General features: G+C 43.9%; 1 protein-coding gene across 2 annotated transcripts in view; it reads left to right on the top strand.

Annotated features, from left to right (window-relative positions):
- HPCAL1 (hippocalcin like 1) overlaps nucleotides 1–9,254 on the top strand; it is an 80,375-nt gene extending 71,121 nt beyond the window's left edge. For both annotated transcript variants that reach the window (XM_027690159.1, XM_027690158.1), the window contains exons 3-5: nucleotides 3,547–3,949; nucleotides 5,104–5,209; nucleotides 8,056–9,254. In XM_027690159.1, the coding sequence (XP_027545960.1) occupies nucleotides 3,572–3,949; nucleotides 5,104–5,209; nucleotides 8,056–8,153 (582 nt within the window). In that variant the 5' untranslated portion in view covers nucleotides 3,547–3,571 and the 3' untranslated portion in view covers nucleotides 8,154–9,254. The remainder of the gene's footprint in view (nucleotides 1–3,546; nucleotides 3,950–5,103; nucleotides 5,210–8,055) is intronic.
- The last annotated feature ends 3,841 nt before the right edge of the window (nucleotides 9,255–13,095 follow it).

Genomic DNA, 13,095 nt, shown 5'->3' with positions numbered 1-13,095 from the left:
ACTGGAGCAAAAGTGCATCTGCATTTCCTCCTGTTTGAGCCTTACATGGCTGAGCATTGCTTTCATGATTAGTGATAGACTTGTGAAGTCCTATGGTCTGTATTTATAGTACCAAGCTTTTCCTTGTCTGATCATGTCAAGGGCATTCTTGTGATTGTTTTTCTTACTGCCATGATAGTGCCAGATGCTCTGAGGGCTTTTGCTAATCAAGGTAAGCAGAAACAGACTTTGCTGCAGTATATGTGGCATTGTTTTCCTGGATTTCACCCTGGTGTGATGGGAAATAAGGGAAGGGCAGGCTGTGCTGGAGTTAGATCTCTGCTGACTGCCCAGGACAACATTGAGTGCAAGGATATCTCTCCCGTCTTACCTTATACACCCACTGCAGAAAGTGATTTTACTGGTAAGGCTTATTAAAAAAAAAAAAAAAACCAAAACAAAAAAAAACCCAAACCAAACCAAAAAACCAGCAAAACAAAACAAACAAAAAAAACCCCCACAGCCCTAATCACAGGACTGACCTGAGCATCCCAGTCTTGCTCCCTGTGATTTCCATTAGCAGCCATCCTCTAAGTGGTCTCGTGGCTAAATCAGCTGCTGAGCCTCTGGAAAGTGATTTAATGAAAGCATTTTATAGCAATCGAATGAAATGTCAGTTGGATGCCAGCAGCAGGTTTTGCTGTCATGATTAATGAGATATTTAGGCATTTCATTTTGAAGGAGCTACCTGCAACACAATTTACATCAAAGCTGTTTTTTTCGGATAGGCTTTAATAAATTAATGTTAATGTTGGTTATTTGATTATTCACAACAAATTCATTACAACTACAGGGTTGTATTTGGGATGAACACATTACGAAGCCTTTCAGAAAGCTCATATGCAAAAAGGGTTGTGTTCAGAGCGTTGCACATTTTCTGATATAAAAGACAAGGAAGGGTTGAAATAGCCTATAATCTTTTGAATGCAAAGATGGCTTGCATATAAAGCTTTTGAAGCTGATATTAAATTATCATCCCTTCAAATAATGGAATATATCTTACCACTAGTAGAAATAGTGAAATGTAATAAATGGAATTATCATCTTACCTCTCTTTTGTCTAGGGGTCTTTATTTTTAAGGGAACAGGAATAATGAAGGCATAGGAACGGGGAGAAATGGCATTTAACCTTTTCAAACCTCTTGTAGCTACCAGTTGGAAGTTTTACAGTCCTTAACCCTGTGCGTCATTAAAGCTGAGGTTATTTCTTCTTAAAGCCCAGCTCCTGCATTAAGTGAACTCTACTGTTCCTTCTGCCCCTCTCCCAGGGAATTCCAAGGCAGTGGCTGGTGAGGCAGGTACTGCTTTTTGACCTGGACACTAGTTCTTACAAAGTACCTGGGAATCATGAAGTGAAGCGGTTCGCTGAAGGGTGGAAACTGAAGGGTGGAAACTGTCCTCCTCACCCAAGGACAGGAACATAATGTTACAATTTCTGCTTCTAAAGAAAAAGGACCATGTCTGATCCATTATTTGCTCCAAGCCGCTGTTTTCTGCAAATTGACTGCAGCAGAGTAGAATATTGTGTTTTCTGCTTTCGGCACTACAGGGATGAATATCTGGAGCATTGGAGATTCAAAGATGGAAAGGCATTGGCAGCAGCTGAGAGCTAGTAGTTTAACTGGAGGGCAGCATAGTGCTTTCCTAGGGGTAGTGCTGGCAGGGACTGGGAGCTGTAGCATCCCTGCATATGAGAAAAGCAGAGGTATGTCAGGTATGTTGAGAAAACTGCAATATAATGGACAAAAATAAAGCTTTGGCATTGAAATATTGGCAGATTTTCTAGAAAACAGAAGTGCTAATGATAACACATTTTCGGTTAAGCCCGATGCATTGAACTAATGAGTGGCTGGCTGGGTTTTGTCTCTGAGCTTTAAGCCACAGAGCGGGATGTGGATTTTTTACATATCTGAGGCAATGCAGAGACTGAGTGGAATACAGATAATACAAGCTTAAATTCACCTGTTGAAAATCTCTCTACTGTAGAGCAACTTATTTTTTACTGACCTTTAATATTTTAGGTTTTTTAGGGTTCTTATGTATGCCTGGGATTTTTATTCTCTGGGAAGTGCTTAGCCCCTGTTTTTCCTGGTCTCTGTATGCTTTGCTGCTCAGCTCTTGTGGTTTCCAAGTAGTCATGCGGTGTTGGCCTGTTACTAACCTGTCTTCTGCATTGGCTGTGAGCAAGCCTAACGGGCATAACAGGCTGTGCAGAGAATTGTCATTTATGTGGGACCAGTCACAAGGATTTGGATGTGACTTTGTGCAAACTTGTGAATAAACTTTTTGAGTGTGGGGAAGGAGATGCTGCTCAGTCTGTAGCCTGGCAATACAGTTTGATATTGCTGGGAAGCCATGAAAAGCTGCAAGGGATAAAAGCAAAAAAATTAACAAGGTTTTGCTTTTTTCCTGTTGTTGCCTAAGTGCAGATTGACCATCTTTCATTTTGTCGAAGGAGCTTTCCTGTTGCTGAGCAGTCTCACCTGTGTGGCAAAACATGGGCATTGTCAAGGGAGAGGACAGACCCAGCCCTTTCCTGACATCCTGATGAAATCCTGAATTTAAATGCGCTTTGGCCCCTGTTGGGGAATATTGAACTTAATGAATAAGCTTATGTAAAAGTATAAACCCTAGTAAACCTGAAAAGAGTTGCTTTGCCAAACATTAGGCTTTAAAAAGGCCTTTTCTCTGATTGTCTGGTAGGGTTGGAAAGGATGAAGTCCTTTGTGGCAGTGATGCTGTCACAGCGACCCATCTGCTCGTGCTGCCTCCACGGTTGAGAGAAAGAGGGAGGAGGCTTCTCGTGTGTTGCTGTTGAGCATAGGCTGTGCTGAGGTTGTCCTTGCTGCACTCTCCTCTGACCCCCGGGGTGCCACAAGGAGCACCAACCAAGCACCACTGCACTGGGGGGCTGCTGTGGGGTGAGTGATGCAGGGAGGGAGGAGAGGCTCTGTAAGCCAAGAGCTTTCAAAGAGCATCTGGACAATGCAAATGTGACTGGCACAGAGCCACCTGCCCTTCCTCTCCTTGTTCAGCCCCACTTACTTTCACTTTTGAATAGACAGATTTTACTTTTCATCACTGCTGCTGTCCCTGTACACTCCTGCTCGGTCATCACAGCAGATCAGCCTGTTGGAGTGAGTCAAGTGTAGGAATCTGGAGCTGGGCATCACAAACTATATGATGGAGGAGTGGGATTGAAGCAGAGAAATAAAAAATGAGGATTATTATTTCCCAAATAATTAGGAGTAATAATAAGGACTAATATTTCCCAAATATTTGCTCCCAAACTACCTTCTTTTCCACAGCATATTAATAACTGGGAGAGCCTAGAGAAGAAAGGAGGCTAAATGAAATGAGATCTTTTCCTGGTGATTTATAGTATCCTTTTTCTCCTCTTTCCCTCTTGCCCCAGGCAGGGTCTGTTTCTCACAGGGTTCTACCAGCCCCTGGCCCCTCTCTGCCTGGTGGGGCTGGACCTCAGGTAGATTTTCTCTTGCTTTGCAGCTGCTGAACCCAGACCCAGAAGAGGATGGGGAAGCAGAACAGCAAGCTGCGCCCCGAGGTGCTCCAGGACCTGCGTGAGAACACCGAGTTCACGGACCATGAGCTGCAGGAGTGGTACAAGGGTTTCCTAAAAGATTGCCCAACGGGCCATTTGACTGTAGAAGAGTTCAAAAAAATATATGCAAATTTTTTTCCCTATGGCGACGCGTCGAAGTTTGCGGAACACGTGTTCCGCACCTTTGACACCAATGGCGACGGGACGATTGACTTTAGGGAATTCATCATTGCCCTGAGCGTCACCTCTCGGGGCAAGCTGGAACAGAAGCTGAAGTGGGCGTTTAGTATGTACGACCTGGATGGCAACGGGTACATCAGCCGTGGGGAAATGCTAGAAATAGTGCAGGTGAGGCATGATCGCTATTGTGTGTCTTATTTGTGTTGCTGTAACCTCTTCACCCCGAGACATCTGGACCTGGAGACGAGGAACTTGCTGAGCTGGGTCAGTCCTGCCTCAAGGAGGTTCCTGAGCCTGTGGTCCCCAAAGGGACACTGGTGTCCATGGTGGGACCTATGACATGCAGATGAGGAAGGGGCTTGAGACATGAACAGGGCACTTGTGAAGCTGGCCCACAACCAAAATCCTGCAGCTCTCCCTGGGGATTTCTTAGTGGAGTGTTAATGGGATCAAAAAAACCTAAATTCAAATTCTACTGACCTGATAAATCTCAAAATTAATACTTTGAAACTTCAAATCTGAGTCAATGTGAACTCTGGATGAAAGGCTGTAGCATGTCTTTGTCTCCAGAAGGCAGAGGACACATAGACCACAGGCTCTAGCGGGGGGTGTGCAAGGCAGAACATCCTGTGGCCCTACCCCACTTGCCCGCCAGGGCTCAGCCTCAGCAGTGGGCTGCTTGGCATCTGCTCTGCAGCTGAGATGTGTTTCTTGTGTACTGCAAGGAGGTAGTGTGTCTGGAAGTGCTGTGACATTTGGTCCTCATGGCTGAGGTGGGATAATTTAGGTGGAAGGCTAGGACTGCAGACACCCTAAAGGGGTCTCATCTTTATTCACATCCTTGTAAGTCTGAAAATGCATTTCCTTACCCATCCACAAAGAAAAACAACCCCTATTCCCATAGATACATATTCACCATAATCCATACAGCACCCCTCATGCATACATGTAACTGAGTGTGTGATGAGGGCCAGCCAAAGAGGTGATGGCTTAGCCCAGTTGCAGAAGAGAGAATTATACACCATTGCCTCCTGTACTTTAGCTCAGTTCTGCTCACGCATTAATCTAGACCCTGACTTTCAGTTAAACTGATCTGGCGTTTCTTTTGAAGTGCGAATGAATACAGGAAAGAAAAATAAAAAAGCTGCAGTCAGATATTCCCATTTGTTTTGGTTTATAAAGTAAAGTCCTGCAGCTGCCTGCCAGCCAGGGTCAGCTGCCTTTTTTTATTGCTACAGGCTTAAATTCTTTTTCTCTATCCTGGTGCTTTATCATTTGGGTCGAGTTTTTCCTATATCTTTGTTTTTCTTTTAAATACTCAGGCAATTTACAAAATGGTTTCATCAGTAATGAAAATGCCAGAGGATGAATCCACTCCTGAGAAGCGAACAGACAAGATCTTCAGACAAATGGACACAAACAATGATGGTAGGATCACCACTGGCACCCCTTCCTTGGCTCTAGAAATACAGGTTTTCTAGCCCAGCCTTGGTAGATTATGGTATTTGGGGAGAGGGGGTAGAGGGCAGGGATGTTGTCGCTGGTGCCTTTGGTCCCTGTCTGGCCTCAGTGAGCATATCTGTCCATGACAAATAGGACGAATAAGTGGGCAGTGAGCAGCAGGTGAGAGACTTTTCCTGTTGGGGGGCTGAGAAGGGAGCAGTCCTTCCCTGACATTTCATGGTTGAATCCCCTTCTGTAAAGGCTCCTCTGAAATTCCTGAGTCCACTGTCTTTGGATTATTTTCTCTGGGTGTGGCACAAACTAGGCATGAGGGTTTGTTCCCATTGCCCTTGATAGGTTTGCACTCCAGGGCTTGTCATCCGTAATGCATGTCCTCAAATCAAAAATTCCCTGGGTCTATAGCATTTATTTTCTGTGCATATTCATGGCACCTATACATCTGTATACACATGAAAAAATACCATCCTATTTATAGAGAGGTTTTTATTTAAGAGAATTTTATGGCTGCATTTTGGTGTCTGCTGCTGCAGCCCCAAGGCAAATTTCTGTCCTTGCTGAAGTCCTCAAGTATTTTACCTTTGACTTCATCAAAACTAGCACTTCATCCCCTGACTTGATATTCAGGGGGCCCTAAAATAACATGATTAAAGTCTTTTCATTCTGTGGAAAGTAACAGTGCATGCAGATGTGCAACAGAGTAGTGGTCACAAAACCTGCTATATATAAACATCCTCCATCTGTTGCACGTTGTTGCTGAAATAAAATCATACTATTCTCAGTAAAATACCAGCCCTACAAGCCATGCAGTGCCAAGCAATAATATCTGCACATGTGTGCTCTGGTGGCTGGAAATGTTTCTTCTTCCCCATCTGACTGTTGGACATTGCAAATAGGTTTTGATTTGTGCTTCACTTAAGAAATACAAGGAGAGGAGAAAACTAATAAATGTCTTAATAGTTAGGAGTACTCTTTTTCAGGCTGATAAAAACACTTGGTTTGGGAACATTGGCCAGAAATTAGGACAGAAGTGTGCCACAAGTTTTTGAACTTCTGTAATTTTTGCAAGAGGAAGGCTTGCTCATTAATGGAATCGTAAGATCATTTAGGCTGGAAAAGACCTCTAAAATCATCAAGTCCAATCATTAATCCAAAATGACGAAGCCCACCACTGAACCATGTCCCTAAGTGCCACATCTACGTCTTTTAAATGCCTTCAGGGATGGTAACTCTACCACGTCCCTGCGCAGTTTGTTCCAATTGTTGACAACCCTTTTGGTGAAGAAACTTTTCCTAATATCCAATTGAAACCTTCCCTGGTGCAACTTGAGGCCATTTCCTCTTGTCCTATTGCTTGTTACTTGGGAGAAGAGTTCCTCTCTGTTCAACCTGATTCGAGTGCTGGCCACCAAGGTCATTCCTCTTCCATCCCCATGGCAGGCTGGCAGCATCCTGGGGCTGGTGAAAACTGGCACAATGAGCTGGTGCACCCCTCCCTTTGGGTGCATTTGGCCAAAAGTGACAGCAGGCAACTGCCAAGTACAAGATATTTGTGCGTGGGTCCTGTCTTGAGCTTAGCAGTTTGGGTTAAGTAAGGATGTCCCTGGGGTGTTGTGTGAGGGTAGGGGTAGATTGTGCTGAGTGCATGAGGTGAATGAGAGATCGCTGGACATGGTGTTAGGAATGCAACAAATGCTTGTCTCCTCCAGTTCATAGGGAACCTACTTTCATTTCTCATTAATATTGCTACATCTTATTGCTGCCACTTTTCAGAGTGCTGAAGCAGGAGAGTATTGGTGATAATGAGCAAGGCAGAGGCTCCTTATGGTATCTGTGCAGGGGAGTAGTCCTGAGATCAGGAAAAACCCCAGGATGAGGTCTGAAAAACCAGACAGGATCTTTACTCCTTGGTGTGCCATGCTGTGCTGTGCCATAGCATGGGATTGTTGGAGCCAGGGAATGTCAAGGTGGTTGTTTTTTGTAGTTGCTTCTCATGGTTGCTCCTCCAGAGATCACCTTTTCAGACCCTCAGACTGTTACAGGGTTCATCCAGTCTGGTGCCTCTGGCCTAAACTGAAGATGTATAAAGCAGAAGTTTATATAGGAGCAACACATAGCAGTAGGTGGCTCCCCAAGGATGGCTTTTCTTGCTGCCCCATGAAACCCATCCTGTTCCTGTACACCCAGCAGGGGACAGCAAGTGGCTTGCAGAATCATAGAATAGTTTGAGTTGAAAGGAACCTTTAAAGGTCACCTGGCCCAACCCCCCTCCAATGAGCAGGGACATCTTCAGCTAGATCAAGTTGCTCAGAGCCCTGCCCTACCTGACCTTGTAGGTTCTGGAGATGCCATCGCTGCTCAGCCCTACATGTCACAGCAAACAAGGGGGCAAAGTGTGAATATTTGGAACATTTAGGTTTAAAATGTTGTAGTAACACAAGCATCATTTCAAAGTGTATATGTGTTCAGGTACCATACCTTGGGTTCATGTGTCATGTTATTTGTATGGTCTGGTTCTGAGCAAAAAGCTGCGAAATGATATTAGAACAGTTGTTTTTTTATTTGGAACTGTCGTTTTAAATAAAAAAATAACAATTATTATTGTGAATTGTTTTGCAGAAGAAAAATGTATTTGGACTTAAAGGCTTGAAAAGCTGCTCTGCATTGCGCTAAATTCCCTGAGATGCCTTTGTGATAGATTAGATAGACGTATGTTGCTTTGGTGTGGAGGGATTCTTTTAAGCTGCAGCAATGGTGGTGGCAACAACTGAAGTTTTAAGAACTACTTCCATTTGGATTTTTCTCCCTTTCAGGTAAACTGTCCCTGGAAGAGTTCATCAAAGGTGCCAAGAGCGATCCCTCCATCGTGCGGTTGTTACAGTGTGACCCCAGTAGCGCGAGTCAATTCTGATTAGAGCGGACAGTGTGCTCAGAGAATCTCGGCTTGTGTCCTTCAAGCTTTGCTCGCAAACGGATGCCTTCTCAACCATTCCTCCACACTTCGCGGATAAGATCCCGTTGCCAGATCGTGTGTGTGTGTCCGAGCGAACCAGCCCTCGCTCCCCCCAATAACACCAGTGCAGTTCTCCTTCGGCAGCTCCGTTTCTGCTTCCCTGTAATGTTACAATTCACTCTACACATTTTAAACATTAATTGAAAGGTATGTTTACATGCAGCTACGAGAGAGTTCAATCACTGGTGAGATACCATTTCACTTAGTCTGTAAGAAAGGTGATGTTCTAGTAGTTCCCAAGAAGATGCTAGGTAGGACTTTTACCCAACATAGCAGGTGGTAGATAATTTATTTTGCTTCAGAAATTACTATGTTTAAAAAAAAAAAAAGACAGTGGACTGAAATGGAGTAGAAAGTTAAAAAAAAAAAAAGAAAAAGAAAAAAGGAAAAAAAAAGCAGCTTTCCTGGGCATGGTTCCAATTTTCTTTTTGAGGAAAATTGCTTGCACTTATCTAATGGTCTTTACTTTCTTTTAATATATATATAAATTATATATATATGGTGAAGTAAAATTTTAAATATTTAGGTCATCTATTTAAGGCATAAAATAGAATTCGAGCTTTGTTTCTTCTAGTTGTCTGTGATTTATTCAAATCTTGGAGATTGTTTTTTTGTGATATTTATGCATTAGCAAATTGCTGTTCCAAAAGAAATGCATGACTAGCAGTTTGTGGATATTTCACTCTGTTTAATTCCTGAATGCAATTATTTGTTCATTTTTACTGTCAGTCATTCCAATGTTACTGTATTAACAAAAGATCTGAAAGGAGTTCATCCTCATTTTGTATTTCTCAGTGGAGTCCTACTTTCTGGTGGTTGCTGCGTTAAATGGCTTTTGAGTGCCCCGAGGTGATGTGACTGGCACTGCTGTTCTCGACTTGGCTACACCTCCTCCCTTTTGCTGTTGATATGTTAATAGTCTTGTGCATTCCAGTGTTATTTAATATCTGCCTAATGCCAAGAAATATTAATTGAAATAAAAGACTACTTTTCTTGTCACTGCCTGTCTTGGTCTAACCCATGCAACAAGTTCCTAGAGTCAGGTATTTGGGGAAGGACAAGGCTGGTTCCCTGCCTGGCACGTCCATCTGGGACACGTTGCTTTGTAAGTACGTAGGGGTTTGGGGAGCCAGCTGTTGTGGCTGGGTTAATGCAGTGGTGTTAGTGCCTGCAGGTGCTGCCTGTGGGATCCTGCTCCATCCCAGCTGAATCCACGTGAAGACTGCAGGAAGGTGACAGCTCAATTTCTGCTGGATGCATAGCTGCTTATGTCAGTGAAGGAAAAGCTGCTGACCCTGCTGGCTGGGCTACTGTGACCATGGTTTTACAAAATAAAACTCTGTTCAGATACCAGGTATGTGCTGTTGGAATAATTTTTGACACTGGTAGCATGGAAAACAGTTTTCCCCATGTTCATCAGGTCTGCAGTTAGCTGCATAAGCATGTCCTCTCTGCAGAGTAAAAGATCAACAAATTATTTGGCCTGAGGTTAATGTTGAGTATGCAATTAAGGGATTTTTACTGAGTATAATGTTCTAGTAGTAGTTAGATGATAATACTTTAATATTAAAAGAGAGAGAGAAAAATGGTTGCAATATTCAAATGGAAATACATTGTTAGATCGGACTTGGTCTAGAACAAAGACTTGTGTCAGTGCTGCCAAGCAGAAGAGTGTGTTCATTTTCTTCCCTGGAAATTCAAATTTGAGCTGTTAAACTGACAGTGCTTTCAGCCACAACAGTCTGCTGATGAGGCAACCCTGAAAAGGAGATTAATCAGAAGCCTGCCTGCTTTCCCTGGGTGAGCCCAACAGAAAAAAAGGAAACTATTGAAAAAAATGTAATTCCATGGTTGCTGATAGTCTGTCTCTAGCCTTTTTGTGTTCATGCTGGCTGTTTGCCAGAAGGCGCTGGGGTGTTAGAGATGCTGCAGATGTTCTTACCCTAATGGCTGTTCTTGCATGGGCTGGGTAGCAATTGTTTAGATGTGAGTTTGCCACCATGGGCTTTATCGTCTCTGCATTCAGGAGAGAGTGGAAAAACATCTCTGCCCTTGTCCCACAGTGGTGCCTCTGAGAGGGACTGCAGCATTTGAATCTTGTTTGTGCCATCTTAAAATGAGTCAGGTATATTTTCAGTCAAGCATTGCACAATATCCTTTTCTTGGGTACCAAAGATGTAAAAACTGTTTTGCAGTGGGACTTTTGTTGCCTTTTCCACATTTTCCTGATATCTCACCTCTTCTGGTTTCCACTGCTATCTGTAGTGAATAGCAAGTTTAAGCAGCTGTTTAACAAAGCCCAAACTCTTCTTATTTGAAAAAAAATTTCTCCTTGCAGTAGCTCATTTTGACCTTGTTTTTGCAGAGAGAAAGTGAATGAGTCTGAATTTTAGAGGTCAAAAATTTCCCATTTCTTTGATGTTACAATTTTTGCTCTGAAACAGGCCAAGGTATCCACAATGGAGTTTTCTGCAGGCTGTGGTCTGACAAGCCCCTGTGCAGTTGCATGCAGACACTGGGATTTTGTCCTGCTTCACCTGACCCAATTTCTTCTGCCTTTCTCTTTGCCTCTTTAAACTTTCCAGTCCTAGGTTTGTTTTTTTTTTCATTGTCCCTCACTGCTTTTACAGCTTTTAAGGAGTTTTTTCTTTTCAGGGTGCAATGGGTCAACCCCATTTCAGACCAGGGCTGGCACAGAGAAAGCATGTAAGGTGCTCCCAGCTGGCCTTTCAGGAAGCAAGTGAAGGAAGATGCTCAGGAAAGGTGGTCATGCATGGCATCCTGGGGGGACTGGGAGATGCTCTGAAGCCTAACCAGGCTGAGCTGTTCAAAGGTGGCTTCTGATATGGGGAACTTTTTAATTGTAGGCTAGCCAAGTTCTGGAAAGGGGTTTATCTGCTGCTGCCAAGCAGCTCTCTTAAATTCAGACCTGCTTCAGAGGCTGAAGTTGTGCATCCACAGTCACTGGGTAACTTTGATCATCTTGACTGTGCTTGAACAGCTCCTCGGAGGATGTCTCTGCTTTCCTGTCTGGTAACAAGGACTCAGAGGGGAAAGCAATTTCCAGGCTCCTTCTCCAGGATGTCGTTTGAGTGTTGATACAGGCAGAATTCAAAACCGATAGAGACATCAATGAAAAGCTAAGAGAGCTTTACTGCTCCTTGAGCTCCCAGGGGTGTCTTTCATGGAGGGATTGGTGTGTAGAGGGGTTAATCACTTGGGAAATGAAGTCCAAGTGATTAATAGAAAACTTCAACTTGTTAAGACACTCTGGTGTTTTGGCAAATTGTATGATTAATCAGAAATAGAGGCAACTTAGCATAAGTAGAGTTTGGCACAAAAAACTGTCACCAATGGGTCCATTTTTACCTTGCTTTATTAAGCTATGTAATTATTTTCTCACCATGGAGATATCTAGCACTCTGAAAGCCCTGGCTAATTACTACATAAATTCAGGCTTTTCTGTATGAATTGCAGGTCTTGTTAAGCTAATTCAGAATTATGTCATTGCCTTTCAAATTAAGTTAAATCCTGTCTGGTTGCACCCTAACTCTGGGTGATGGAGGTACTTTGGTTCTGTCTTGTGTTTCTCCCTTGCCAAATTTTCATTGGCCCTTTGTTTTTAAATAAGGCCCTTTGCAATGTATTTTTAGCATAAGCCTCTGAGTAATAAACTCCTGTTCTTTCTGTGAAGAACAATGTGAGCATTTCTGCAGCCACAGGGCAGATGGTCTCCATGGATAGTCCCCGATCCATTATGCAGGGCACCTTTTATTCATATTCAAAGGTTAAGAACAGCCATCGACTTTAATGGTCCAGTGGGCAGACTGGCATTTTGAGCTCCCTGGGTTGCACCGTGGCAGATACATTGCTGATGAACTCGATAATTGCTGTTATCTCTTTTGGGAGGAGAGATGCTTTATTGAAAAGTAGGAATAGAGTGGGAGAAGGAGAGCAGAGTGTCTCTCTGTGTAGAAGCTTTGGAGACGCCAGCATCGCTGGGAGCAGTGTCCCTTGCAAGCAGACCTTACCTGTTGCCCACCTGTATCAAGTGTGATGGTTTGGATGCAGACACACTTCTGAACACTCTTCCGTGGTCACTGTGGTTAAAGGGCAACCACTGTGTCACCGGAGGGTCGTGTTAATTCCGAGTCAGAAACCACTGGCCCAAAGGAGGCAAGGAGCTGTCCCAGCAGCTGCCTGGTGTCTTCAGGGATGGAGGGGCAAGGCCACAACCACCAGTTGGGCAGGTTAAGAGGTAAACAGCAGGCTGGCTCTTCCTGATGGAGGAACAATTTATCCCAAACAAAATCTTTGCTGGTTGGGCTGTCACTAGAGGGAATTGTCCCTCACCTGAAGGTGAGAAGCAAGGTCCCCTCCTTGCTCCTCTCCACACGCTTTCCCACACCTTGGTGTTTGTTGCTGCTGGGGCTTGGGTGGGTCAAGACTGACACCATGGATCATCCTCAGCTCCTTCAAACCCTCCCTACCTGTAAAACTGTAGCTCTGAACTCATCTTTGGTGTCTTCTCTACCTTGTACCTGGCACTGGGAGCTGCATCACTAAATCTTTGGGCACTGTCAGCTCACAGCTGTGCTCCTGGGGCTCCCACCCCATCACGTTTTTACCTTTCCAACCAGTGCAACTGTTTTGCCTGGGACCTTGGCAGCTTCTTTTGCCTTAACTTTTTTTCTTTTGCCTGAAATGGAACTTGGTGCAGAAGACAAGTCACAACTTGACACAGTTGATCGCAGATATATTATAGCAAATATGACAAATTACATCCTGGGTTTTTTTGCCTCTGCATTCCTGCTCCTGTCACCCAGGCCGTTCTGCAGGT

Source organism: Neopelma chrysocephalum, unplaced genomic scaffold, assembly GCF_003984885.1.
Source record: "Neopelma chrysocephalum unplaced genomic scaffold, ASM398488v2 Primary Assembly neopelma1_80b, whole genome shotgun sequence".
Taxonomy (NCBI): Eukaryota; Metazoa; Chordata; class Aves; order Passeriformes; family Pipridae; genus Neopelma; species Neopelma chrysocephalum.
Note: the sequence above shows the minus strand (reverse complement) of the source record. Positions and strands in the feature narration are given on the sequence as shown.